Raw genomic sequence first — 27,052 nt, 5'->3', positions numbered from 1 at the left:
ACCTCAGGCCTATTGCTCAATGTAAGTACCAAAGGACTACCGTCTTGAAGCCCTTCGCACGTGGACGTTCGGACGTCACGCTTCAGCGCATCAAAGTGACGACTTGTCAGTTAACAGCTTTTTAAATCATGACGCAGACATGAATAAAAGTCTTTGTAGATCCTCCGGCGAAAAGAGCCCCCTCTTCTTGTTCCAACTTATAAAGGACTGTGTTTAATCGGAGGATGGCTTAATCAGTTGAGGCAGTGCGTTGCAGCCGGTTCTCTGTCGGATACGCCAAGGGCCGGCTGCAGCTAGCAACCGTATATCGATCTACTCGCTCTCACACTTCTGTACTACGGAGAGGCAATGCCTCGCTTGGAAGTAGTTTGACTGCCATTCGATATAGACGGCATAAGAAATCAGACGGAGACAACTCCACAATACGAACTACAAACTTTGAAACCTTCCTACGTCGGTTGTGCCTGCTCTTCTTGCATGCTAGCGTTGCATGCGGAGCTACGTTGTGGGGACTAAGTTTCCGAAATGAACTCCGGCGCACGGCGGGACAGGAGTCAAATCTGTAGTATTGCGACTGCGTTCCTGTGGCTTTTTTTTGTCTGCGGCCAAAGAAAAGTACAGGCTGGTCGGCGTTATCTTGGTGGAGGGCGCCCGTTATTTACGTTTCGCCCAAGTTCAAGCCTGGCCCATTTTTTTTCCTTCCAGCTTCCGGATAGGATTTGCTTTGCACTGGTATCAGAAGCCGGTCTGAACAGAAGACTGGTTGCGAAGCTTCTTTTTCAAGCACAAGCATAACAATGAGAGGTAAATGTCTGCATTAATGGTCTGTATCCCCACAGTGGTGTATGAACTCCGAATCCTTCTGGATCCGAGACTGAAAGATGGGTTGGCCGTTGGTCACTTATTGCCCGCATAGCGTTTTTTTTCCGTCATGAACGAATCGTGTTTAGCGGCCTCTTGTCAACACTGACGACGCATAGCGCGTATGTTACTTTAATGCAACAACTAGCTTGAAGGTGACGCAACTTTTCTTCGTGTGTACATCGAGGTTGACGCGGATATCGACTTGCCGCCAACAGGACCTCTGAGAGCTGTTTAGAAATAAACGGATTTTCTTTCCACAGCAGAGAGAGTGCCAACTCAGTCTTGTCCTGTTGGTATCAGGATGGGGCTGAGCGTGTTCATCAATGTTTTCTGTTTTATGCGGCGCCACGAAGAATTAACTTCGAGGGCAGCGTAGCGACGCAGTACAACAGAGCCAAACTGCCGTCAAAAAACGGGTAGTGGGAATCAATAGATTTCCCCTCAGTCCATTAGAACGTTTCGGATTGTTATTGCCGTTGTGTTTCAGGCGGCTTCAGAGGCGGCGGAGGTCGCGGAGGTTCTGGTGGCGGGAGAGGAGGTGGTCGAGGTAAGCACATACAGATGTAAATATGTGCGTGTACCTACTCTTGCGTTGCATTGCGTTTTATGCTAGTATGCGCGTGAATGCAAAGTAATGGAGACATTGTGGACGTGCGTGTTTTTTTCTGATATAGGGGGAGGCCGAGGAGGCGGCGGAGGTTTCAAAGCCAGCCGTGGCGGAGGACGAGGAGGTAGAGGCGGTGGCAGGGGAGGAGGCGGAAGAGGACGTGGAGGCCGAGGTGGCCTCGGCGGTAAAGGCGGACCGCAGAAGGTGCTTGTCGTTCCCCACAGATTCGAGGGTATATTCATGTCCAAAGGAAAAGCTGACTCTCTTGTCACTCGAAACATGGTTCCCGGGGAATCGGTCTACGGAGAAAAACGCCTAGAGGTTGCGGAGGAGTCGGGAGAAAAGATTGAATATCGCGTGTGGAACCCTTTCAGATCGAAGCTTGGAGCTACAATTGTTGGTGGTGTGGCAAACATGCCAATCAAGCCCGGCAGCAAGGTCCTATACTTGGGTGCTGCCAACGGCACTACAGTTTCACATGTCTCTGACATTGTTGGGCCCGAAGGTGTGGTCTACGCTGTTGAGTTTTCCCATCGCTCAGGACGTGACCTGACGAATATGGCGAAGAAGAGGCAAAATATCGTCCCCATTGTTGAAGACGCTCGCCAGCCGCTGAAGTATCGCATGCTGGTTGGCATGGTTGACGTCATTTTTGCTGACGTCGCGCAGCCAGATCAGTCCCGTATCGTTGCCTTGAATGCTCACCATTTCCTGAAGGCTGGAGGTTGGTTTGTCATTTCCATTAAAGCAAACTGTGTAGATTCCACTGCAAAGCCTGAGGCCGTCTTCGCCGCCGAAGTGGATAAACTGAGAAAGGAAAAGTGCAAACCCAAAGAGCAGCTCACGCTTGAGCCATACCATAGAGATCATGCTGTCGTTATTGGCCAGTACAGAGTGTCAAAGAAGAAGGATTAGTCGTCAGCGTGTTGTTCTTTTCAAGTCTTTGGGGACGGGACTTAATGTATCGTCGCATTCGTGGCATTCTTCGCTTGCATCTGCAAACCAAACTGATAGACGTTCTAGACGGGACCGAACTAGCATTGATATCGGACCTGTCGAGTCTGTCCAAGTCTTTGATCGTTCCGTTTTTCTCGTGTAAGGCGGTGGACATAAACTTGACCTCTGATAATTTTCGTTTAAACATTTCGTCGAATATCTGCCCGCGTCTGACGGGTCGTCAGTCCTCGCAGTCCTGTACATGAGTGGCAAGACTTTGCCGAATTTGACGCAGAAGGCTGTACCATAAATTAGTCTACAAAAACCTGATATGAGGGACAGAGTTTTGCATTTACCTAACATCGCGTCTGGGGCCAGAGTGAGCTTAACAGGGGAGAATCCCCGCTTTAGTCGCGACTTTCAGCGCAGCGACCCCCTTAATACACCACAACTGGTGGACATACAGTGTATCTGACAAAATCGTTTGGTCGAACTGCGGGAAATCCGGAACCTTAGCTGGCGTGTCAAGAGGGGATATTGCAAAGCCCAAATGTAGAATTGCTATGTCGAACAGTGTGAGGACAGTAGATTTCGCGTGATGAGAGCCACTGTTGAAGCAAAACCTGGGCACGGTACAGGAATGGGTCTCGATAAGAGGATCCCTTTTGTCGCAGCCCAGGCGATTCTTCTTCTTTGGTAAAAGTAAACGCACACGCCGTCGTTGTTCCATTTTGCACCGAACTTATCCTCTTTCAGCTTCACGGTTGCCAAGGAAAGAAGCAAGCATCCATCATGTCACCGCCTGGATGTGTGGCTTGGTTCGTGTAATTGGATATTCGGGACAATGGTGCTACTGCAGGGCGTTCAGGTGAATACTCCAGACGATACTTTCCCGTACCAGCTGAAACAGACATTCCTTCCTAGATTCATAGGAGCAATACTGCGTTGCCAGGTCGAATTGATAGAGCACTAGCCACGATGCTTGTAAGATCGAATATTCCGCTCAGACATTTCCGTTATCAGCATGTAATTTCACAATGTGACGCACTGCACCAGAAATTCGTTACGGGCGTGATGGGCTGTGTTGGACTCGTTGGCCTTGGTAACGAACATCACACTCATCGGAACGACCAAAACTTCATCGTTCACTATCAGGACTGACAGCGAATTCAAGCAAATGCTCGACAGCGAGTCCTTTTTTATGGTGGACGTCTTTTACAATCGCGTGGCTGGTTTTACTCTGTTTGGTTCTACACGGCTGCGCGTGGCTCTCGCGCCGAAACCCAGCAACGCCATCACAAAAGTTCGCGGGAGACACAGTCTATCTCACCATGGTAAGGTGTTTTTACCGATTCCTTAGCCCCACTGTGTAGTTGATTTGCTGTGCGTGTTGCAGGGGTGGACGGACGAGGATCTTGAGTACAACTACGATGGGAATGTCAATGTTGCTGGAGCGCCCAACGCGCTATGATAGAAGGAGGAGCACTGACCACAAAATTCGTGGTTTCGTCAGCGGCAAAAGCAGTAAACTGAGCTTCAGTTTCTTAGCAACATAGCTACGAATCAGTTCACATGTGGGCATGCAATCGATAAGGTTTGCGATTTCCTATCTTCGTAAATATTACTGGCTGCGACTGGGAGCACCATTCAGATGCTTATTTAATGCATCACACACTCATATTTGTTGTACCAGAAACAACGAATCGTTGGCGCCTTGCCATTCTTTACCACATGCTGCATTCACGTTAGTGTGGTAGCAGTTTACTTTAATATCTTCACATAATGGCCGTTGCCCCGTTAGTTTTTCAGCGCACACATTGGCTTCCACATCTCCATGAATGATCGTAAACCTCTATTCCGGCCGGCTGCCGAGCGCGAACTTCACATTCAGGTCGATGCATCTACCATACACCATTCACCGATGCTGCAGTTGCCAGTTACCCAGTCGGCCTAGCAGTGTGTGATCGCAGTGCAGCAATGTGTGTTTCGGAGGGCAGTGCGGCTGAGTCAAGCGAGAATGTGCGATTTTAGTCATAGAATATATGGCAACAAAAATTACTTACGATGTCGTCTAGGAAAAGCCTTCTGCGCCATATTCGCGACCGCCACAGAAGTTTCATGTCTCTCTCAACGTAAGGCTTTCGCCTGTACGTCTGTTTACCAAGCATGCTTGCCGACACGAGTCATCACGAGTATTTGTTCCGCCGTGTGTAATGATCCTACGGCATTGTGTCATCAACTTTGGGGTTCCATGGTAGTGCATACCTCGTCGATGCGATATCACTGTTGCAATAAATGTCCACCTATCACTATCATAAAAGGTACATACTATGTGGTTGTCCGTTCTTGAATTGAAAGTGCCTCGCAAAAGAAGACGAAGCGGGATCATCGTCACACAGATTGACTGAAAGTTCCTGTACGATGTGAGAAGAAGTCAGACAAAGTCAGACTTTTGGAGTCCGACAGAGCTGTCACAAACAGTTGGTGCCAGTGATCGTTTCAAGGAGTAGCCTTCACTCGATATGTCACTTCACAGAACAGTAGAGGACGTCCGCAAGACGGCCACATCGATATGGCTGTAACATACGCAGACTCGCGAAGCTCCACGTGATACACTCTCACCTGATTTCCTGCTATTACTGTGAGGCATGAACTGTCTGCAGGTGACAGGGAGCTGTCACTGCCACAATGCACGTTTGGAAAAGTCCATGCTAAGCTCAAGCCACGGAAGCGATAAGTGTTGAACCGAACCTCCATGACCAGGCGCTACTGAAATGCACGAAGAGCATTCATTCTTCGTACACCAGTCTGCCGGATTCTCCGAGATCCAACTCCGATGGTCGAATTTCTCCGGTATTCGCTACAGTCTCCTGAACTCAATTGTAGTTGCCCCGGTTGTTCTACGCACCTTGTCTGCCAACACCATTGTTTGCCTCGGGTACTCAAGCACCGGCCTTTTGACGGCGTTCCTTCCGCATCGCTTTCATGGCATCACTAAGAAGTTCTTGAACCTTGACTCGTCTCTGGTTCTTTCTCAGTTCCGCAAGGGCTTCTTGCTGAGTTAGTCCAGTTTGCTTCTTGTTAAGTTTATTCGCCTTCTGTTCTTTGTTCTTCGCCGCAAGCTTGGTTTCCCTCTCCTTTAGCCCCTCTTTCGTCAACTCTCCACGTCTTACTTGTCCTAGAACACGTTTTCGACGCCGCTCCTTCTTGTTTCGCCGTTCGGCCTTGCGTTCTGCTTGCGTCATCTCGTCCTTCTCCTTGTCCTTCGACGCCTTCCTCAGTTCCTCTGGAGCCTTCCTCATCGCACCACTAAGGAGCACAGGCACAGCCTCTTCCACCTGTACAGCCGCAATGCCATCTCCACCTCCTAACTTGGCTTTCTCCGCTACAGCAGCCGGAGCTGGCCGGAAGCTCATATTGCTCAGGCAGTCTAGTTTATACATCAGCGATCCAAACATTTCCAAAAGTTCTGCCTTCTGCTTCTCTTCAGCTGACATCTTCCCACTTCCTCCTGCCTCCCCTCCGAGGACTTGCTTCTCATATTCAATAGCATACAGGTCCCCAAGGCCGACTTTGCTCTTCTCCATGTCGAGTTCCGCTCCTGGGTCGTCTTTCTGGTGCGACGCTTTGTTCGGAGGCACAACTGCGCGTCGAACGACATCGTCAAAGAGGTTTTCGTCGATGCGACGTCTCACAACATTCTCAATGTACTCACTGAGCTTGCTGATCTTTTGTGCCTCGTCCTGTTCATCGTCGCCTTCACCTAGCTTGCCCAGGCCGTCACCCTCCATTACTTTCTCATCCTTCACAGAGGCACCCAGAAGAGGCAGATCTAGAGGACCGATATCCAGAAGCGCATTTCGAGGCCGCTGTTTCGCCCACGCCTCTCCCTGGAGATTCCATGCCTTCTTGGAAACGAGCTCCCGTTCTAGCTTGTCAATGTCACTTTGCAGAGATGTAGACCTGGCCATAACTTCACGAAGAGATGCGTTTCGAAGACTCCTACCGTCTTGCGGGCTGCGTTCCTCCTCAGCACTGTCAGCCAGTGAGCTAGATGCATCATCGCTGTCATCCTCTTCCACATCAGTGCTGTCACGGTCGCCCTGACCTTTCTGCTGGCGCTGCTTGTCTTTTTCCTCTTCCCGCAGACGGCGTTCCAGGCGATCTAGTTCACACTGGAGGCGCCTTTCTTCTTCGTCCATTTCACCTTCCTCAAAAATGAAGCCCTTCTCTTCGTCAGCGGAGTCGTCACCTTCCTGTGAATTCTCTTCATCCAGGTGCGTTTTCCTTTTTTTCTCCTTTCCAAACGAAGAATCGTCCTCCTTCTCTAGCTTACCAGAGACAGGGTCATCAAAAAAATCTGAAAACTTCATATTCCTTGCTTCGTCGTCATCATCTCCCGGTTCCTCCCAACACAGGTCATCCTCGTCACTGGCTTCTTCCTCATCTGTTTCACCTGCGGGATCAAGCGGCCCTTTCTTCTCCGCATTCAGCCTTCTGAGTTCCTTCTCTTCTTCTTGAAGAACAAAACGTTGCATCTCCTCCATGGAAAAGAAAGGGTCATCGTCCTTCTTATCGTCCCCTCCCTCTGAGGTACCGCCTGGCTCGGTGCTGTCTCCTGCTTCCGAATCCGAGGACGCTTCCTCTGATGCAGCTTCCGCATTGGTTCTTGACTGTTTCTCCGGGTAGCCTTCAGCGTCGTCTATTCCCTCTTCCTCCTCCTCATCTCCTTCCCGTTGATCCTCTTCATCTTGCCCTCTGTGATCCTCCGCTTCTTCTGAATTGAAGTCAACCTCTTGATCTGTTTCTTCTGCGTCTTCAGGTAAGAGCCAGAGGAAACGTTCTTTCCACTGTCTGCCTTCTGCGGCATCGTGGAAAAAACCGGATGCATCAGCTGCTGCGTCTGTCACGCCGCGGTCTTCCTTGTTCCTCTGTTTCCTACTTCTCTTCAGCCCACGACGGCTTGTCATTTCTGACGCATGCAAGTCATTCACTTTCCTCCTCAACCTCCGGAGCAAACGCTTCCCTTCTGTGTCTACGAGTGCCCATACCTGCTGTACAGACACGCCACTCTGGCAATGCTGTCCGTCCTCTGCTTCGTCAGCATCGCTGTCACTCGACTCAGGAACGTCGCTCTTGCTGTAACTTCTCTCTCCTTCCCGCTGAAGAACGCCGTCCTCACTGCCGCTCTCCTTTCCTCTCCTCGAATTCCGCAAAAGAAGGGAAGTGAAAGATCTGTGACCGGAACCCCTGTACGCCTGACTCGCCTGGCCCCCAGATTGGCCGCCCGTCGTTGTCTCCACTAAATCGTCGAGATGGCCGAGTGTCATCTCAAGAGCTCTCTGCCGGTGTGTGCGACTTTCCCCATCCTTCAGCAGAAGAAAGAGAGGCTGCCTTGCAGCTGTCTCAAGCCATCCCTCCTCGTTCCAGGCGGCCTTTATAAAAGGCCCGTCTCTATCAGGACGGCAGTCCGCCGTGCAAGAATCTAGAGGCGCCGAAGCCGGAGAGGGGCTGGCGCCCGTGGCGATATGTGCGCGCGCCATTGCACGAACTCTTTCGTCCGCTTAAGACCTACGAGTTACGCGGTCGGAAGAGTAGAAACTTCGCAAATTGAGGGTCCGAGACTCCCTTTGCGCATGCTGCGGAGACACGAGTTCTCCAACGAAAAAGTGGATCACCTTTGAGTTGTATGACGTCACCAGAGGCAACTCAGAAGAGAACTGCCTTCCAGTTGCCTCAAGGACGACCGAGGAAGCTCAGTGAGACCCGCGAGCCCGCCGGCATCCACAAAAGCAGCGGACGCCTTTCCCTGCTTAAAAAAGAACTCCGGTAGTCCACTCGGCGTGGGAAGGGGGCAGACCTGGAAAAGCAGGTATATCTGCTTTGCATCAAAACAGCTTGCAAAATGAACGAGAAAAAAAGGGGGGAAACGACCAGGTGACGTACAAAAGGGTGATCGGACAGGGCCAGGAACGCACACCAGCAGATGAGGGTCAATGTCCCGGAACTGTTTCTACGCGATGGATGGCACAGAGGTTCCAATAAAGCGGCACACGAAAGGAAGACAGGGAAAGAGCGCGTATCGCCTCGTGGCGCTGGCACAGATGATGGTTACATGCAGACGAACATCACGGGGCAGTTGAGTTCAACAGAGAGAGACGGCTTGGCGGCCCACGACGCAAAACGCTGCCGAGCGGAAAAGGCCTTGCTTCTCCAACAGCAAGTGGAAATACCGCAGACAGTGGAGATTAGATTGTCTTCTTGTACCTTTCCGTAGTCGTGGAATTGTCGCTAAATTTTGAGTCCCGCCCCACAGAGAATTTTTCGCTGCCCGGCTTTTGCTGTCGACGGATGGGGCATGCAGTTTTCGCTTGATTCGTCAGTAGGGAAGAAGCATGCATGCCCGTCACGCGCAGTCGAACTCTGCTGAGGAGAACGAGAAACTCTCCCTGGCGACGAAAAGTGAGACAGGAAAAACATCGAAGACAAGCATTAAGACAGAACTGTGAGGGCTGTCTCGCAGGTTGATTCAAAACCTTGATGGTTTACCCAAATGCCTACGGCAAACACCATATTACGTGTCGTTGGCCAGGCGACCCCCAGCTAAAGCGGGGGTTCGCACCTCTACTGTGGAGCTGGGAACAGTCGGGACGGTTGCACATTACCGGTAGGACGGCTGAGACTGAGGCAGCAGCGTAGTAGTCCCGGGCTGTGGCACGCGACGTTCGCAGCGACTGCCCGGCTAGAAGAGGCCAGAGAAGAACACAGCTGGCGACAGGCGGTGTTGCTGTTTTGCAGAGAAACGGAAACTGTTGACCTCGGGCCCTGCGAGAGCTGTACGCGTCGTAATGCTGTGCGTGAGGGTAGTTCAGGAAAAGGCACGGATCTTAGACCGAAATCCGAAGTTAGTGTACCCAGATATTGTCGGCAGCTGGTGCGGTGGTGTACATACACCCCAAAAAGCCAGAGCTTTTTTGTGTGTGCCGTCGGATATCAGGACATCGTGGATTCTTCACATTCTCTGAATCCATGTGCAGTTTCCGCCTAGTTTCCTCATGTGCCTTCAGCAGCTTACCACTTTCTTTCCGTGTACTGGTCGTCTGCTTTTCTGCTGACTGTGTTATCTGCGGTCGTCTTCCTCGGATCTCCTCTTGTCTTCACCTCAGCGTGTACGATGCTCAGGGACCCCCGTCTCTATCACGCCAGGCAGAAGTGTTAATCTCTGGATCTGAATGCTCGTTTCGAAGGAGGCATTTTCGAAATGTGCTAGTTGACGTCCTGTACTGTTTTTAGTATCGTGGTGTGCTGTTGTTTTCACCAGTAGCCGTCAGGTTCAAGCCGTATCTGAGTGACAATCGAGGAGGCTGAAGTCTTAAAACCGGGTCTTCCATTTCGTCTGACCCATAGAATCCAGAGGTCTCCCTCTTTGTTTTTCCCCCATTCAGTTGTTTCCCCCGTTTTTGGGATGTTGTTGATATGCATAGTTCCTCTTTACGCGTCGCTTCCGTCTGTTTCTCGATATTGGCGTTTTGTTGCCGCTGTTACACCCCGTCCGTAAGTAGAGTAATTTGGACTCCTCGTGGAACTCTTCCAACAAGCAAGCACCCTTCCAGCTTGATATATCGTCACCAGTATTTTCGGTGGCCCTTCACTGACTTTCGCCAGACAGAAACATGGCACTGAAGGAGGTGTGCCGGAGTGCTTGTATTGCGTGGGGGCCGCCCACACGAGGGCCTGCCCACACAAAATGTGCGGCGTCGCAGGAAGAAAAATCTACCAGTTCTGGGTCCTCTCTACAGAGCCACCAGCTGTACTTAGCCCTGGGCACGATGGGCCTCGATCCACACCTTGAACTGGCCACCGTCGACTTCGCCTCTTCTTCCACGGCGCTGCCTGTCGTGGCTTCCGTGTCCGCCTCTTCACCCTTTCAGTGCATCGCGTGGGGAAGCAGTGGCCAGAATAAACTTGCAGGAGTCGCTGGAGAACACGGGAATGGAGTGGGTGTTGGCGAACGTGCTCTGGGGCTTCTTGCGGGTGGCATGGCAGATGGAGACGTCACCCTTTGGGATGCTGAGGCCATCTTACGGTGAGGACTTTTCTTGCGCTTGATGAAAGTTGGTAGACTTGTAGATAGTTTCAAACAAGCAAATCACTGGCGAGTGAAACATGACGATAGGGAGCCGCGTGCCGCTTTCCAGTCAGTGATGTCCAAGATTGTACATCGTTTCCACCTATCTAGGTACAGCGAACCCTGTGTGATCTGGATGTCTCGCTGCATGCCAACGAGAGTCTTTCCTTCCATCGAAGAAAGAATCACAGAGGAACGTATTCCGTGTCTGTGTAGCCACTACGGGTCTCACTGACGCTTCGTTGGTTCGCCTATAGCGAGTGCGCGATGGTGGAACGCGGGGCGTCAACGAAAACCGGCGGAAAGGGTCCCACTCAACTGAGTGTGCAAGATCCTCCCGACGTTTTCCTCTCATTTAAGGGTCGTACTTCTCCAGTCAATGCAGCTTGGACCGGCGCGTACGATTCGGATGCCTACATGGTATCTTCCACCTCTTCTTTTCGTCATGTGTTTCAGCGGCTTCTGTGCGTTTGTGACTGTCTAACAAGGAGCATACACTGTAGCGGTCGATCTGTGGAAAGTCCCGAACAGCGACAGGTAGCTCTGTGAAGGGCGGATTCTAGAGGCTTTGATCCCTCTCAGCTTCGCTGGTTTCTTTTGTCGATTCGCTCGGTTCTTACAGTTCGGGCTCGCCATCCGGATCCGAGTTATCGTCTTTCGGGAGCGCGAATGGTACCGGCGAAGCGTCCGGTTCTGCCAAAGGCCTCCTTGCTTCGGTGCCTGTACACCGGAATCAGCGGGTCCACTGCATCCACTTCAATCCGTCACGGCCGTCACTTCTCGCGGCGGGAGGCAGCAGCGGGAGTGTGTCCATCCTCGATGTCGAAAATGTCTACGACGTCGCGGTCTATGAGCCCGGCGGAGAAGGCCAGGGTGCGTTATCTTCCAACATTGATCAAACCACTCTTCCGGTTCAAGCTGAAAGGGTATCGCATGTCTCCACGTCGGTCACGCCATCTTTGTGGTCTCTTTATCTGAGCTCGCTAGCAGGGGACCACGGCGAATCGAATTCTCTCCTTGCTTTCTTTCAGCGTTCCCCTCTGTCGACCGCTTCAGCTTCCAACATGTTAGCGACCCAGTGTATGCGCTTCTCTCTTGTGTCCTCGTGGCGCTTGTTCGTCTTCTTCCCTGGCTTTCTTCTCACTTGCGCGACTATGTCTGTTCGCGTCTGTCTCTGGAGGTGGGAGGCGGGCATCAAAGGATGCGCTCGCCGGGTCCGTTTGTGTGGGTCATGGCATGCCGCGGCTTCACCAGTTTGGATCTGTCGCTGGGGCTGGAACGCTACCCACTGTCTCGCGTTTCGAGGGAACGAAGTCTCCGTCGTTCTCAAGCTCTGGGGTGTTGGTCCGTGTCGTTTTCCTGTAGGTTCCAACAGTGGAGCATCTGGCGATGAGTGCACATCCCTCGCCTGGAACCGCGTCGTGCCTCACGTCCTCGCCACTGCGTTTAGTTCAGGCACCACTTCCGTGTGGGATCTGAAGCAGCGAAAGACTGCTGTCAGGCAAGTGAACCAAACTCTCCCCTCCTTACGAATCTCACAAGTCGCTGGGCGCTGCCGGTTGTGTCAACAAACGCGAAATCTTGCTTTTGTACCGTAATATATATATATATATATACCTACATATATATATGGACTAATGTGCATTCGTGTTGTTCTTATATATATATATATATATATATTGTCCATGTCTTTGGGACGTCAGTTTCTCGTGCATAAGGTCGCGCGGTAGTTTCCACGAATTCTCCTGTCTGTGTAGGAAGCGACGATTCAATGCGTTCAATATTTAGTTTTATGACACAGCTCCTCAGCGTTGAACCACTGCAGGAAACGGAGCAGTATATTCCTCTTTAGTGAAACTTCGAAAATGTCTGTCTTCCGCTGATTGGTTTTCCAGAGGATGTCGCTGTATGTCGGGACGGGTTTTTGTGGGAGACTAGGATGAAGGAAACATCGATCTCTTGAAAAGAGTTCGAATCACTCCCTGCCATCTTTCGCAGGCATGTCGAAAAGAGAAGGAACTTGAATAGTCGCTGATCGGAACGTACCGGACTCTCTCAGGCGTATTCGTCTGCGTTAAATTGTGAGAGTTTTCACAAGCGAGTGCCGCTTGTTGCTGTCGGTTCTCTCTTTTTGGTCGGTGCTGTCTTCCATCTTAGCGTTCTCTGTGTTTTTGTGCCTGGTCTTTTCGCCGCAGCTTTTGCGACCCCACACATCGTCAAAGCCGCCCCAGCTCGGTCGTTTGGCTGCCGAATCAGGCGACGCAACTTCTGCTCGCGTACGACGACGACAGGCACCCCGTTCTCCAGCTGTGGGATTTGAGGAACTCTTCTTACCCTTTGCGTGAGACAGCCTCCGACGGCGTGTATGGACACACGCGGGGGATCGTCAACGCCGCTCTGAACCCGATGGATAGTCGCATGCTGGTGAGGGAACGGATGGGGGCGCGGGTGTAGGGCCAGAGAGAGTGGAGCCTCTGTTCTGTCTTGTCACTTGCGCTATCAGCGAGTTAGACGTCTCGATGTGCGCAGTAACCCTCGCTGGCGGCGGGATACTCCATATCCATATACGCATTTACACACGTATACATGCATGTGCATGTACATATTTACGTAGACGTATGTGTATACATGTGCGTGTACAGGTACGATGGTTTGGTTGTCGTCTTTCCCTTTAAGTTCTCAGAAGAAAGGCTTCGTGTTCAGTTTCTTCAGATGTTCGGTGATCGCGTTTGTTTCTGTCTCTCCCTTTCCTGTCCTTCCGGGCCGCGTCCGTGGGCCTAGTTCACCTCTCTTCCACGGGCCTCGCCGTCGTCACTCCCTTCGGCGCATCTCACACTTTTTTCTCAGATGATCCGCGATCCAGAACAAGGGAGGCTAGCTTCAGTTGTTATCTGAATGGCGTTGCACACCGGGTGGCGTATATCGTGAACTTCATCAATGAGAGCACGGCAAACGATTCCAATGTCACGAGTGCATGTTTCTTGTGTGGCCGTTTGTTCCACCGCAGTTTTCTCTTTGCCGTTTCTTCCTTCCCAGCGCTGCCTCTCCGTGCGCCTGACAGTGCCTTCTCTGCGGTCGAAAGAAAACTCTATTCTACATCACGGTACTGACGGACAGCGAGTTTCAGCTCGTGTGATGCATCTTACGGGACTCTTACATGAATGGAAGGACCCTAGTTTTCTGTCGTTGAAACTGCTGTAAATTTAGTAAGGTCCTTTCTGGAAAGGCTCGCGCTGCTGCAAATGCGGTCTGTCTCCTTTCTCTTCAGCTAACCAGCGGCCGCGACAATCGCATTGTGTGTTGGTGGCTGGAGGAAGACGCCTTTCACACGCAAGGCGGGCAGAGCCACCCTAGTAGCGGCTTCAGCGTTTACATGCAGCAACAGACTCAGGAGCCGTATGTGCAGCTGCAGTGGGCTCCGTCGTCGACGCCCGGCGTGTTTGCCGCTGCGGCCCCAATCCGCGTGTGCATCAAAGGCCTAGGCAGTGGAGGCGTCTCAACTGGGGATTCTGGGTTGCCCGGCCAGCAGCAGCAGGGCCTTGCGGGAGGCGCGGCCGAGGGCGGATGGATGATGGGACCTGCGCACGACAAATACATCCCTTCGTGGTTCAGGGTAGGTGCGAAAAGCAGGGAAACGGGAGGAAAGAACGTTCAGGGCAGCAGCTGCCGACTAGGGGTCTCTCCGTTTCTTAGCGGGGACCGGAAGTCCTCACGCATCCTGTTTTACTCTGTGTGCAAGCTTGAGATGGGACCGTGAGGCCGTTCAAGTTCCGGATTCTTATGTTGTTTCACCGCAACTGCTGGGACTGTACAGCATGTACTTACGGCAGGGGCACGACGAGCCTTTTCTTTCAGAGTTCAGGGAAGACCCCAAAATCGCATGTTTGACATGGAGCCGCGAATATACAGTGATCCAAGGTGGACTCATCGCGGGTGCATTGCTGTCTCTTTGCGTGCTGAATTCCGACAGACTTGTCGCCTGTGTCCTCGGTGTCTTGCTTCTCTTCGTCCCCTGCGCCTCGTCAGGGAGGTTGCTGTGAGAAGCTGTGCAGGTGTGAAGACAGCGACATCTTGGTGTAGTGATGCCTGATCCTACCTGAATTCGGGGTCAGGTGTGCGTAGCAGAAAATATTGAGATTATTATGCTCAATTTTCCGAAAGTGTTTCCATTAAAAGCATATTTATTTTCCCCGATCGAAGGCTTAATGGCGAGTCTAAACGTTTTTTTAACTTTCTTTATTGACGGAAAATGTAAGATTATGGCGCTTGTGTGAGGCCTGTGCTCTCCTGCTTCTTCCGTTCTCAGCGCCCTCGAGGAGTTCATGTAGGATTCGGGGAGGACATCGCCTTCTTCGGACCCGACAGCACTTCGGTGGTTTGCGCGGCCTTGGGTGTGCCGCCTCCTGTCGTGGCGTCTGCGACGGGGTCTGCTGAAGCGGAGGCGTCTTTGAGAGAAGAAGAACGCGAACTCCTTGGACAGCATGGAGAGTGGAGAGAAGAAGAGAAAGAACTCCAGCAAGAGGCTCTCAAACTCGACGATCATCTGCAGCGCGGAGACTGGCACCAGGCGTGTGAAGAGGAGCTACGGAGACTGAGGGACAAGTCTGACGTCGCGGAGACAGAGCAGAAGATGCCGGAGAAAGTGTGGAATCTCCTCATGAGGCTCTTCCAACAGGTACAGCCTGGGTGGCAACACGGTGCGATGTCGGATCAGGCCGTGAGGAATTGGGTGTCGAGTGTTCCGTTGCGTCGTGGAGGCTTTCTCAAAGTCGCGATCCGTGAACTCCAGAGGAGACGAAAGAGTCTTCGCGCAGGCACATATGAGATGGCCGCGCGTATCCCTTCCTGTGACCATTCCTTTTTCTCGAGTTGTTCTATGGTGTTGAGGTCACTCGTATCTTCTCGGTCTAACTTCTCTCTGTCTCTCTCTCTCTCTCTCTATATATATATATATATATGTACCCTGCGTTGGTCCAGTCTGCTTCGTTTCCTCTCTCATCTCTTTTCGATTTCATCGCCTCGAGTCTTCCGCGTTTGTTTCGCGTTACCCCCTCGGTGTCTGTCGCCCGCATTTTCGTTCGAAGTCGCTGACTGCTTGCACGGCACTTGGATGAGTGCGTGAGCGGTGAAGGTGTGTGGCGCTTCCTCTGGGTAGCATTTCAGCTGTCCTTCGGATTCTGCTGTTCTCCCTGCAGCCGCGCTCGTCTGCCCTCGTGGAGGCCTTCACACTGCCTGAGAGCGAAGTAGTCAAGCGTGTCGAGGCCTTTCTGGGGCGCCCTTTGCCCTTGAAGAAGAAAGAAACGGAAAGCCAGCAGATGCAGAGCAGCGTGGCCGCCTACCCTCAGCCGGGTCCGATGTCTCCTGCTGCTGCTCCGACCTACGGACATCCCGGTGTCGCCCCGCCAGGCTCGTATTTAAGGCCTTCGGCGTATCCACAGCAGCAGCCTCTGTCAAGTGGATCCCCTATCTACGGCGGCAACCAAGTGGGCCCTGGGGGCATGCAGGCGGCTCTCCCTGCCGTGGGCGCGAACGTTGGGAGCGTGGCTCAGGGCAACGGTTTCTACGGCGCGCCACAAGTCAATGGAGTCGAGCCGCAGCAGGCCTTCCGCCAGGAGGAAGTCGACCCAGAGAGTAAGAACAAAAGGGGAAATACCCGCACAAGAGCTGTAAAGATATTCGACAAAGTTTTTCAGGTGGCGGTACCTGAATGGAGACTGGTCGCCTAGCGGCCGCAAAGGCAGACAGGAAGTCCCCTGTGTTTTTGAAAAGAGCATCGTCGCTGGGAAGAACGACGCTCGTGTGGGTGTGTATTGTGTCAACCTCTGGTTCGCTGGATATCCAGAAGTGTAGATTCGAAGCTCACACTCTATGTCGAGCGGTCTGCGGTGGCCGATGTTGTGAACGGAACCGTTTCAGACGAAGAAAAGAAAAGGTCACGGGGCGACGCGTGCACCTAACACTTGGACTCGACAGAGTCGTTTAACGACGGCCCCACCCCGATTTGTTCGTTTGCGTTCGAGTGCAGGTTTTGTATCTCGGCCTACGCACCGGTCCCGTTGTGCTTTGGTTGGAGAGGCTCCTGCGTGAATCTCGCTTTATGGCTCGCGGGGACTGTCTTGTTGCTTCTTCCTTCTTTCGCGTGGTCGCACGCCAACAACAAGCCAGTCGTGTATTTTGTCAACCTAATCCGCAGCTGAGCGTTACTTCTGTGGGGGGAGGCCATGCTTTTTTGCGGTGACTGCGTTCCCGGTCCCCAGTGTGGCGAACGCGGCCCTTTCAAGAAGACGAAAACGTGTGAGTCGAGCGTTAGGCGAATCAGTTCGGTCGCGCGCCTTCGCTGGACGTCTGCGTTTCCCGGATCGGGGTTCTCTTGTGGATTTCTGACTCCCAGATTGTCGCGAGACGGGCCGCCATGCGTGCGGCGTTGTGTCTTTGTCTCTCTTCAGAGTTCTTTCTTCAACTCAGCTCGGGGCCTGAGAACGAGAAGCGACCGTGTGCAGGCGAAGGGCGAGAAAGCTCAGCGGGACGAGAAGGAGAGGAAGACGGGCGGCTCTCTTCTCAGCAAGGTGGAGAGGCCGAGCGGGCCAAGAGCGCTGAGGAAGTCGAGTCTGAGAAGGCAGGCCAGAAGCTGTGCACCTCGCGCCTGGGCTCCTCCCAGAGTGGCCCGGTTGACTGGAGTGAGTCGTGTCCGCTGCTTCGCTGGAATGAAACTTGCTGTGTGAAAAACGAGGCCTCAATAGGTCTCGGGAACAAATGCTTTCGGCCTACGAAGTTCTAAGTTTCCTATAAATTCACTGATAAACTTCATGCCTGCATATTCCATCAATTTCTCTCTCGAGGGGCGCTGAAGCGGGAACCGTTCTCTTTTTCGTCTCGCTCATGCTGCGTGCACCGACTTCTGGTTCAGTGATGTCCTCTCAGTGTTCTCAATTTTTTCTGCGTGTCGGACGAGTGCGTTTCTCGTTCATTTAGATTTTGCGCTTGGTGAGTGTCTTCTCGCCCGGTTCGGACCTCTTGAGCGTCCTTTTCCACTGGGAGCGCTTTTCAGTATTTGGGAGACTACCCCTCCCCTTTTCGTTTGCGTCTTGCTTCTCTTCGGGCGCTGACCAACGCGTATGCGTGTTTGCCTTCCTGCAGGCTCCGAGGTGGGCTCTCTCGTGCGCGCGTGCCTATTGTGCGGTTGTCTGGAAGGAGCCATTGAGCTGCTTCAGAGCTACGGGAGCGAAGCAGACGCTCTTCTCCTGGCGGCGGCTGCGGCCGGTGCAGGGTCCTCCGCGACTCAGGGAAGCCGAGCGAGTTTCGCAGCCGTGGCAGGCGCAAATGGGGCTTCTCTGTGGCGCTCTGCGTGTCGCGCGTACATCGAGAAGATAGCCGATCCGTTCATGAAGCTCGTGGGGTACGTGATACTGGAGGACTTCCCGGCCCTGATTGCGGCGGTCCCGGTCTCCGCACCCCACTCCTCCGAGCCGTGGCGCGACGCCCTTGCCCTGCTGTGCTGCTACGTAACTGACGGAACGCAGTTAGCGAGCCTGTGCCGCCAGCTAGGTGACCGGCTTAGCGCCAACGGCTCCGACGTCTTCGGTGCGCTCTTCTGCTACTTCTGTGCGGGGGACTTCTCCGGTGCTTGCCGCATTTGGAGACAGGATCTCCAGCGCTGTCTGAGTGGCAAAGCAGGGGCGTTTGAGCATGCAGAGAAGCCGACGCGCAGCCGGAGTGTCTGGCTCGGACGCCACTTACTCGCCACGATGAAACGCATGCTCATTTTGAGGGCGGCCCTTCGCTACGGGGAGCCCTGCGTCGAGTTCGAGGAAGTCGCTGTGACGTACGCCTCCTACCTGTCGTCCGACCCGGCGCTATTCGTCCCCGCGATGCGGCTCCTCGTCTCCACATGTGGCGTGGGTGCGATGGCGGCAGGCGCCCGTGGAGTCCAAGGCGAGCTAAAGGGACACCCGGGCGCCGCAGGCGCGTCGGACGTCCGCGCAGCTGCGGCGACCCTCGCCTTCCGCCTCTTCCACGCGCAGGCTGAACAAATGCAGCGTTTCGGCTTCTTCCCGCCCCCCTCGCCCTTCGAGGGCAAACTCGCCCCAGGGGCCCCGGGCCTCAAGCAGCCGGCACGAGCTTCCGGCGCTGCAGCTCCGGAGCCGCAGGTCGGGCTCCACGGCGATCCGTCTCTGAGTCAGCGCCAGGCACAGCCCCCGATGACGGGAGTAAGTCGCCTTGGCCTCGGTGTGGTTGGACTGTTAAGCGAACTGTGTTGTGGATAAACTCGGGATGGAAGTCATGAGGCTAGGTGTGGCGATTCGCCGCGAGTTCCACGGCTTTTGACAGGACACAGACCACATTTTGCGGAATCAGTTAGTGGTTCGAAGATCGAGGTCCGGTTGGGTCGTGTCTCCACAGCGGGAAATCAGGAACCGACGCCGAGACATAGCAGCGCTGTCGCGGTGGGGTCGACGGCCCGGGGTCTCGATCTGCTTTGATACACGAGATCGGTTATGCTCTCGATCTGTATACTAATTCGATTGCGGTTGTCACGCGTCTTGACGGGGAGGGAAACCTACTACGATGCTGCCGGTGGTTTGTCAGTATTGGTGTCACCCCTTCTCAATCTACGATCGCTGAGATTCGAACTTTGAGTACTTGACTGTCCATTCGTGACAGAAAACTAGCGCATTTCGGTACTCCTTTCTGTTCAGCTGTCCCCGTGGCAACGCGCAGTGCATTTTTGTGGCTCTCTTGCTTCCGCACATGGTAGACGTCCGTGGATTTAGATAGGGCAAGAAACCCTCTCTTTGTGCGCTTGCTAGAACCACTCTTCGATATCACATCTCCTCTACATTCCATGCGCGGATGTTTGCATGCGACTCCCAAGACAAAAATACCGAAGGATGCTAAATGTTGCCGATGCATCTGCGGTGTCGGTCGACGCCGCACACTGTGCCATGTGTGTTATCAACCAAAGGCGTTGGGTGGTTTTTTCGCTCGAATTCACTTTGTGAGTGCAGCAGTCTTTTTTCTACTGCCGTATTGACTCGCAGTGGACAGGCGGGAGGCGCTGGAGAATTCGACCCGTGTTGGGCCTAGGTCTTGTTTCTCTTGACAAAAGGAGGAGGGTGTGCGTCTAGGTTGGAAAAGTTTTTCGGTCTCTGATTCCTGTTCTCTCCTGTGGCGCAGGGACAGAGAGGATCCGTCGCCTCTGTGGGGTCGGCTGTTGACAACCGATTCCCCTCCTTCCCGCCGAAAGGTACACGAGATTTTGCTTCCAGTTTGAAAATCAAGTCTAAGACTGTTGATGACCGTCTGAAGCTCTGCAGTCGAGACTGACCACGAACCTCCTCTACTGTTCGCCGAGATTTCATGGGAAGCGGGACACCACTAATTTTTCCGCAGAACTTGACCGAAACACTGTAGAGGTATATACTGTAGGGTCTCTGCTCGGTCCAGTAACATGTAAACAGCGGCTGCACTACGACGGTCCAGAGGTAGGAGCATCCCAGTCGAGTGATTGTCGCCGTGCGTGAAGGTTGGTCCGACTCCTCGCATGTCGTTTATCGATAGCTTTTCTAGGTGAAGTGAATCTTTTTCCGATGTTCGTCTGTGGCGCAGGCACCGGACCCCAGGCCCCGCCTCCGATCCATCCCGGAGTGCAGCCGCCCTCAGCAGACCAGCACCGTATAGCAAACCCGGTGGGAATGGGTCCTTCCCCGCCAGCAGCTCCCTTCCATCAGATGAATGGTACTTTGGGGAGTGAAGACCCCTGGAAGGCATGGGTTTGTCGATAGGTGCCAAGTGGGGGGTCGCGTACGGATGATGGCACTTCCACATGGGTTTGGGGTTTGGTTCTAAGTTCTCTTTCCGAATTCCAACTAGGCCGTTACCGAATCCGTTTTCCTGGTGCAGCCATGTAGATGTACACGAGATGCTTTCGTGAGTAAAGGCTTTGTTTTTTTCGTGTGTGGCTGAATTGCGTAGGCTACGGCGGAGTGTCGCCGCCTGCGGCCGAAGGCGGCCCGGTGCATCCTCCGTCGTCAGCGTTTGGCGCGACAGGTCAGCCTGCTGTCCGTCCTCCCCTCGCTTCCAAGCCGCCACCAGTGTCCTCGCCCTTCTATCAGGGAGCGCCTTCAACCACTTCTCAACCCTCAGCAGGGCCGATGCCGCCGGCTGCGAGCCAGCCGCCCCAGGGCCCGTACCCGCCGGCCCACCCTTCGAATGCCGGTGTGGCTCCGCCGTGCCCCACGTCGCAGGGCCCAATGCCTCCGTCCCATGGAGTGTCTCCTTTGGGAGGGCCGGCGCCTCCGGCTGGAGGCCTCTCGCACGTGCACCCGGGCTCGTCTCCGTCTCCACCGCCTCCGCAGATGACGCTGCCGCAAGCGAGCCACGGGACGTTCCCGCCGTCGGGCCTCCAGCAAGGCAGAGTGCCTCAGGGGCCACCTGGCCCGTTCGAGGGATCTGGAAACCCGCAGGGCGGCTTCGGCAGTTTGACTGGGACACAACAGCTGCCGCTGCCGCCGCCTTCGATGGGATCCGCTGGCGGTGTGCCGACTCTGCAGCAGCAGCAAGCTGAAGAACAGCCAATCCCTGCCTACTCGGCTCCCACGGTCGGCGCGCAGCCTATCAAGCCTGGGATGCCTGTTCCCTGGCCCATTCCTACGTCTGCTCAGCTGGTGAGGACGGGTTGAAAAGAGGACGGAAACAGAGAACGCTTGAAGCGACAGTACCAAATGCACTTAACATGAGGGTCATGACAAGCGCAACAGAACTTGGATCTGGTAAACACAGGCCTTCAAGAGGAGTCCAACTCATTACAGAGACTTGGATAGAGGCGGGGGGAGGAACTTTTATTGTGAAGAGAAGGCGGAGACGGGAGGGACGGGGCAGGACACCAAGTTGATATGCGAGAGAAGCACTGAAAAAGCGAGCCGGAGGTCGTTGTAGAGCAAACGCGAGACTGCGACAAAGAGGGATTAGAGGACAGGCAGGAGAAGTGCTTGAGAGGTCAGCACCGCCTGGAGAACCACGCAAAATAATATGAGGGAGTTAAATTTGGTTTTCAAGGGCATATATGACCTGAGAACTCCATCTTGTCTTTGATGACCAAGGGACGAACAAAGTGGGAGAAGAGTGTGGGACAGAGATTTCATACTCCGAGGGTTTATGTGTTCCTGATTCACGAGAGTCGAAGAGCGAAATCCCAGAAAGACAGTAGACGTCTAGACATTTTTTGCTACCGTATGTGCACGATGCACATTACGAAAGTCTCTCTGATTGGACCGCGTGGTTTCCACTGTCTGCTGGGGGTTGTCTGAGACGATATCTGTTTTGATGCGTGTTTCTTTTCTTGATTCACTCGCAGAACTCGAGAACCACAAAAAGCACTTACGCGGCGAATGTTAATATTCATAAAGCGACGGAGAAGCCCGATGGTGCAGGCGCGCTGTCGCCACCAATGCCGCCAGAGAAACAGGTAAAAACGAAACCGGTGTGTCGTCTCACGGACAAGCCGAGGCACCGAAGAGACCGTGCTTAGGCATTACCTGGAGTGACGAAATGGATAGCGGGGCCTGGAGCAGAGCAGAGAACTCAGATAGTAGTGTGGGGTGTTCGCACGGCACAGGACAAAGAATCTCCGGCAGTCGAGAAACCTTGCTTTCTTCTTTTGAATTTTGTACAGCTCTGCATGTGTGCTTCACGTTGCTTCTCGCTGTTTAGGCTTACGTACAACGAGTCATTTCTCAGTTGCTGCAGTTCCAGACAGGCGCAGCCGCAAACGATTTGAACCAGAAAATGGAGGAGCTCTTCAACAAGGTTAGAGGAATTTCACGATTCTTTAAGAGAAACTTGCAGATTTCGAGAGGGAGAGTTTCCCCAACGTCTGTCCTATGCAGATGCTCCAGACGCATTGTGTACTCCCCGCCGAAACACGCTGCACCTATCGCAGCTCGAAACATTTGTCTCAACAAGCAGGATGAAAGAAGTTTCTTCACCAGAAACACTCATCTGTTGGCGTGTTTTTATCCACTTTTTTCCTCGAATCGGAAGGATGTGCAAGTACCGGGTTAAGGTTTAAATGCCTGTTATCTTCACCTCCCTGTGCGGATGTGTGGGTGTCTGTTCTGTAGATGCGATCCGGAGAGCTGAGCAGCTCTGCTAGTCAGCGTTTGGTGCAGCTGTGCGAACTGGTGGAACAGCAACAACACATCCAAGCTCAGAAGGTGCATGCGGAGCTTTCCTCTACTGAATGGGGCACCAGCAACAAGGGTTGGTAAGTGCGTGTAGAGGCAAAACACAGGAGATGGTCAACTTCGCTGTGTCCGCCTTGGTGTGTTTCTCTGGAATACGTCGTCAGAGGATGGGAAGCGGGGGTACAAAGAGGTAGAAATCCGAGTTAAGATTTTGGCAACTTTCCGAGGCACTGTCTCCGCAAAGACGTGCCATACGCTGCCTAGCTCAATAATGTTTTTACAAGGTTTTGTACCTCACTACTGAAACACATTAGACTATCAAGGCAACTAAGTCGAAAAGGCGATCCAGGCACACGATTTCACAGGGTTTGAATAATCGTGTCCGCGACGTCTCTGCGTTTCCTTTGTCCTCGAGCGCTTCGAGGGGTACTGGTGGCATTTCGACTGGAGTGAGAAGCTGAGAAAAGCTCCTGGGGTATCAGGTTACGGCCTGGCCAATTGTTTTTTCAACCCGTCCTTTCCTCTTTCTTGATTTCTGGCTTGTGTTACTTTTTCTGTCCATCCTTGTTGCAGGCTCATGGGCTTGAAAAGACTGCTTCCGAAACCCTGAGGATTCCAAGTCTCTCAATGTGTGGAGAGTCCGTTGAAAGCAACGTTCCCGTTGTGTATGTCACTTTGCAGCACCGGCTACCGTCCCGAAATCGGCCGCTAAGACGTGAAAGAGTTGAGTACATTTTCGGTTGTATTCTATCTTCATAGAGATGCGACCTACAGTCTTTAGACAAGAAGACCCTTCTTTCGTGTGTACGTTCTCGAGTTTTGATGCTTCGGGCAAAGCCGTAGGGGCCTTTTCGAGGCTGTTCTGCTACAAGCACTTGATCGTTTCGTGGACGTCTTGCGGCATGTGTCCATTTCACTTCTTGTTGGGCGATGCGCGCACCGTTAGTGTGTGAAACCACTGTCATTTGTAATTGAATTCGTTTAATGTCAGTGAGAAATTCGGTGTTCTAGCATAACGATTTTCTCTCTCGTGCTTGATTCAAGTGTGAGCGACCCCTGGTGCCAAAGAGCAACGAGTGCTTTCGATAAAGGTTTAGGCCGAAGAAAGGAGAGATTAGGCCCATGCGCTAACTCTGGTCGCCTTCGTGTGGCAGGGAAACGTTTCTACTAAATGAACTTTCCTTAAAGTTCGGGTGAAGTTCCGAACCAAGCACATCCCTTGTCTATCGGCTGAGGCACATTCTGTTCGCGCAGGCCCATTTACATCTAGAGCCAATCGGTCCCGTTGTTCGGCCGAGTGCCACAAATACGATGACACAAAGATGCCGTATGCAAGAAAAGCGTCTGCATACACTGCTGCTGTGATTCGGGATATATACAAACTGCGGCAGGGGAATACTACAGTTTTTTTCGCACGAGGGAAAAACGGTGCTTCTGTTCTTTCATGAGATGCCCCTTTTTAGCCAGCCCCGCGTTCGAACGACAGTACTTGGCATTCGGAGAGCCGCGATATTTGGTTCCCCACCTTGAACACAAAAATCGTTCAGACACGGAAATACGTTGCGTGCATCTACAGGGGTTTCGAGTCCAGTTTCCCTTTCCGAGCGGGAAAGGTCTTGACCAGAGCAGCATGCCAGTCGCGCGTGGAAAGGTAGCCAAGAAGAATCTCCACCACCTGGGAAGAGCACCGGGGAAACGGAAACAGGGAGAGCAAATGGAGATTGAGTCAGTTTTCCCCGATGCAGCTTAAAAAGGTGGGAAGTCATGCATACGTTTGTCGTCGACGCTCTATTGTGTTCGCATGGTTTCGAGAATCAAGGCTGGTCCTACTTCCGACCTTTGGACACCTCGTCCCACCTCAGAAAGAAATTCTAGTTTTTATTGGGCGGGCGCCCGGAAAAAACTCTTGCCCTCTACTGCTAGCGCGTTCCCCTCGGCAACACCAGGAGGAAACTGTTCGCTTAGCTCCTGTGTGACAGCGGGATTCGACGCGGGCAAGAAGACACATCTTTCATCATGGTTGAAAAAAAGGTTCTTCTGTTGACCTGTTTTCCTGCAAGGCCGCTGCACCTGTGAAGATTTCTAAGCAGCTACGTCTCATCCACATGCCACTTTTCTTCCGTCAAATCTGCGAAGCTGTGTAATCACTCTCTCACCTACCTGGTTTACAGTCAAGATAGTCGAGCCCTCCAGTTCTTTCCCCAGATATTCCCGAATGGGAAGTCGAGCAGCGTGCACCTTCTCCGTCTTGCTCTTTCGAAACGTCAATCCTTTATGGCGGTTGCGGTCCACCACCCCGCCAATCACATAGTGATAGCCAGGTCGAAGGTCTTCGAGAATGGTCTCGGCGTCCCCACTCAGGTAGACAATTTGCGGTTCTTCTACTGTTTCAGTGGCCCCTTCCATCACATTCGGGTTTGCTGCAGCCACTGGCTGCGGCGTGCTTCCTACTTTTCTTACACTTTCCTTTCTCTTCGCTCTGGAGTCCGTACTCTGCCGAGGATTCCGGTTCAGATAGAGTTCACTGAAGGGTTGAGTATACGCCTCGCACTGCCAGCGCGGGAAACCCTGAAATGCATTGAGGTGTGCAGTCAACTGTGGACCTACACCCGTTACGGAAAAGCAAACAGGAAGCACTCTTTTCTGTTCCGTTTCTTGGCAAGGTCGGGAAACATCGATATTTCCACTATCACCATCAAGCGGGAAATCCGAAAAAGTGATGCCCTCTCTGTGTTGTGTCGGCACTTCGCCGGGGGTGTGCGTTTGTTCTGCGGTCTGTGAACTAGTGCCATCTCTTTCTCCCGCAGCTTCAGCTCCAGGCATTGTATGCCTGCACTCTGACAACGGGTTGCCCTCAGAAAGACACAGGTTGCGCCTGCATTCCGCGACTCTGCACATTTCAACTCGTTTCGAATTTCGCAGGCAGTCGCTTCCAACATATGTGTGACACGAGAGCTCGGGGACTGCTTTGTTGTGTTGTCTGCAAGCGCCATACGAGTACATGAGTTGCTGGGCGAGACTCAGGACTTCTCGTTCCGTCTGGAGGTGCTCGAAATCGCAGTCGATGACAATTCCTACGCAGCCGTGCAGACACGCAGGGCATCGACTACACCCAGAGCCCGCTGTCGACATCAGCATGGCAGCTGGCACATTGGACGTCTGCATGCCTTTGTCATGCACTGAGGCCGTAGCAGGAGTTGAATCCTTCGCGTTCGGACCTGCTGCCGACACTTCTTGCCCGTTACTGGTTCTTCTGCAGCAGCAATCACCCATGCCTGGTACTTCGATGCCTGCAAGATTGCACAGTGAGGGCCGTGGGGCGCGTCGGGTTGGTTTTCTCTTGTCGCAAAGACCCTCACCAGCTTCAGCATGGCAACCGGCAGAAAGAGGGGTTTCGCCCTCTCTGTATGCTGCTCTTTCAGCCCTCTCTAGGTAGCAGTTCTGCTCTGACGTGGCGCCTCTCCTTTCACTCAGAGATTCCTCGTCACCGCCACCACGGACAGACTGAAGACCTTGGGACCGTTTCTGCGCTTTCAGCTCCTTCTTCTTCGCTTTCCAAAACTCCTTTTTTCGCTCATGGCGTTCCTGTCGCCGTCGCTTCCGAAGCTGATTTTTACTTTGATATAAGCCGGATGGAGCGGAACTCACACCGTCGGAGGGTACAGCGAAAGCGCCTGGGGTTTCACCGCCACCGTAGCCACTGTCACTTCTTATCGGCGCACCATGGGCAGGCTCTCTTGCGGCAACGTTTTCGGTGCTGATCGTGGCTTCTGTAACTGCAGTCGCGACTGCCTGTGTTTTGTTACTTTCGCTTGTTGCCACTTCAAAACAAGTGGCAGGACAACTGTGGACCACGGTGTCTGCTTCTGCCATCGTGCATCGACCGCTGGAGTTTAGAACGGAGAGTTACAGAAATTACAGAGTACGAGAACAGGAGAAGAAAACAATGTACCCTTGAGACGCCAGATTTCCGTCCCGCGTAGAAGGTTTAAAGCTGTCGCTGTCCCATTTTGGTACAGGTGGTGCCGACGGGCTCAGATGCCTGAAAAAGAAGACGCAGATAACGGCGAACCCCGATGCGGAGACCGGAAGGAACGAATTTCTGTCCGTAACGCAACAGCAGAAGCAGTTCAGATATTTGAAACGAAATTTGAGGGCACATTTTCCGTTTTTCTATGAACGAATAAGTCGTGCGTCGTGGCTCTTTCGTACGCGTTTCACCGGATCAAGTGGACGACCTTGTACAGCGCTTGCGGCCACTGCTAAAGTCGCAAGCATAGCCTCAGAAGAATCGGCCCAAAGCACAGAAAAAGACACGGACCCTCTTCTGTGTTC

The 27,052-nt window shown here is 53.1% G+C and overlaps 6 protein-coding genes across 6 annotated transcripts; 3 read left to right on the top strand and 3 right to left on the bottom strand.

Moving 5' to 3' along the window:
• The first annotated feature begins 352 nt into the window (after positions 1-352).
• On the top strand, positions 353-2,699 carry TGME49_311430 (fibrillarin). The gene is made up of 3 exons (XM_002364344.2): positions 353-804; positions 1,352-1,411; positions 1,539-2,699. Exons 1-3 carry the CDS (start codon positions 798-800, stop codon positions 2,384-2,386), a joined length of 915 nt encoding a protein of 304 aa, XP_002364385.1. The 5' UTR covers positions 353-797; the 3' UTR covers positions 2,387-2,699.
• Positions 2,225-2,816, bottom strand: TGME49_311425 (hypothetical protein). Its single transcript, XM_018782674.1, has 4 exons — positions 2,764-2,816; positions 2,524-2,706; positions 2,330-2,466; positions 2,225-2,278 (listed from the first exon to the last, which is right to left on the bottom strand). The coding sequence occupies exons 1-3, from the start codon at positions 2,768-2,770 to the stop codon at positions 2,390-2,392; spliced, it is 267 nt and encodes an 88-aa protein (XP_018635519.1). The 5' UTR covers positions 2,771-2,816; the 3' UTR covers positions 2,225-2,278; positions 2,330-2,389.
• A 109-nt stretch (positions 2,817-2,925) lies between these two features.
• On the top strand, positions 2,926-4,482 carry TGME49_311420 (hypothetical protein). The gene is made up of 7 exons (XM_018782673.1): positions 2,926-3,103; positions 3,164-3,275; positions 3,332-3,391; positions 3,464-3,509; positions 3,563-3,741; positions 3,804-4,001; positions 4,059-4,482. Exons 1-6 carry the CDS (start codon positions 3,006-3,008, stop codon positions 3,876-3,878), a joined length of 570 nt encoding a protein of 189 aa, XP_018635520.1. The 5' UTR covers positions 2,926-3,005; the 3' UTR covers positions 3,879-4,001; positions 4,059-4,482.
• A 286-nt stretch (positions 4,483-4,768) lies between these two features.
• TGME49_311410 (M phase phosphoprotein MPP10, putative) lies at positions 4,769-8,691 on the bottom strand. Its single transcript, XM_002364342.2, has one exon. It carries the CDS (start codon positions 7,948-7,950, stop codon positions 5,350-5,352), a length of 2,601 nt encoding a protein of 866 aa, XP_002364383.1. The 5' UTR covers positions 7,951-8,691; the 3' UTR covers positions 4,769-5,349.
• A 493-nt stretch (positions 8,692-9,184) lies between these two features.
• TGME49_311400 (WD domain, G-beta repeat-containing protein) lies at positions 9,185-23,921 on the top strand. Its single transcript, XM_018782672.1, has 16 exons — positions 9,185-10,493; positions 11,158-11,408; positions 11,901-12,036; positions 12,731-12,959; positions 13,804-14,148; positions 14,842-15,210; positions 15,731-16,166; positions 16,982-17,212; positions 17,673-18,742; positions 19,710-19,779; positions 20,142-20,270; positions 20,508-21,199; positions 21,889-21,999; positions 22,245-22,340; positions 22,655-22,797; positions 23,291-23,921. The coding sequence occupies exons 1-16, from the start codon at positions 10,081-10,083 to the stop codon at positions 23,325-23,327; spliced, it is 4,758 nt and encodes a 1,585-aa protein (XP_018635521.1). The 5' UTR covers positions 9,185-10,080; the 3' UTR covers positions 23,328-23,921.
• Positions 23,907-26,947, bottom strand: TGME49_311390 (tRNA (guanine(9)-N(1))-methyltransferase). The gene is made up of 2 exons (XM_002364340.2): positions 24,878-26,947; positions 23,907-24,392 (listed from the first exon to the last, which is right to left on the bottom strand). The coding sequence occupies exons 1-2, from the start codon at positions 26,588-26,590 to the stop codon at positions 24,288-24,290; spliced, it is 1,818 nt and encodes a 605-aa protein (XP_002364381.1). The 5' UTR covers positions 26,591-26,947; the 3' UTR covers positions 23,907-24,287.
• Between the last annotated feature and the right edge of the window lie 105 nt (positions 26,948-27,052).

Source organism: Toxoplasma gondii, chromosome XI, assembly GCF_000006565.2.
Source record: "Toxoplasma gondii ME49 chromosome XI, whole genome shotgun sequence".
Classification (NCBI taxonomy): domain Eukaryota; phylum Apicomplexa; class Conoidasida; order Eucoccidiorida; family Sarcocystidae; genus Toxoplasma; species Toxoplasma gondii.
The sequence above is the reverse complement of the archived record's forward strand: the minus strand, read 5'-3'. Positions and strand labels throughout refer to the sequence as shown.

Coding starts and splice junctions, on each gene's coding strand:
- TGME49_311420 (XM_018782673.1), top strand. CDS start 3,006: ATGAGAGCCACTGTTGAAGCAAAACCTGGGCACGGTACAGGAATGGGT. Junction 3,392..3,463: donor GAGCACTAGCCACGATGCTT/GTAAGATCGAAT, acceptor GCACTGCACCAG/AAATTCGTTACGGGCGTGAT. Junction 3,510..3,562: donor TGTTGGACTCGTTGGCCTTG/GTAACGAACATC, acceptor GTTCACTATCAG/GACTGACAGCGAATTCAAGC.
- TGME49_311425 (XM_018782674.1), bottom strand. Junction 2,467..2,523: donor GACTTGGACAGACTCGACAG/GTCCGATATCAA, acceptor TTTGGTTTGCAG/ATGCAAGCGAAGAATGCCAC.
- TGME49_311430 (XM_002364344.2), top strand. Junction 1,412..1,538: donor CGGGAGAGGAGGTGGTCGAG/GTAAGCACATAC, acceptor TTTCTGATATAG/GGGGAGGCCGAGGAGGCGGC.
- TGME49_311390 (XM_002364340.2), bottom strand. CDS start 26,590: ATGGCAGAAGCAGACACCGTGGTCCACAGTTGTCCTGCCACTTGTTTT. Junction 24,393..24,877: donor CTATCTTGACTGTAAACCAG/GTAGGTGAGAGA, acceptor TGCTCTTCCCAG/GTGGTGGAGATTCTTCTTGG.
- TGME49_311400 (XM_018782672.1), top strand. CDS start 10,081: ATGGCACTGAAGGAGGTGTGCCGGAGTGCTTGTATTGCGTGGGGGCCG. Junction 15,211..15,730: donor TCATGAGGCTCTTCCAACAG/GTACAGCCTGGG, acceptor TTCTCCCTGCAG/CCGCGCTCGTCTGCCCTCGT. Junction 21,200..21,888: donor TTCCTACGTCTGCTCAGCTG/GTGAGGACGGGT, acceptor ATTCACTCGCAG/AACTCGAGAACCACAAAAAG.
- TGME49_311410 (XM_002364342.2), bottom strand. CDS start 7,950: ATGGCGCGCGCACATATCGCCACGGGCGCCAGCCCCTCTCCGGCTTCG.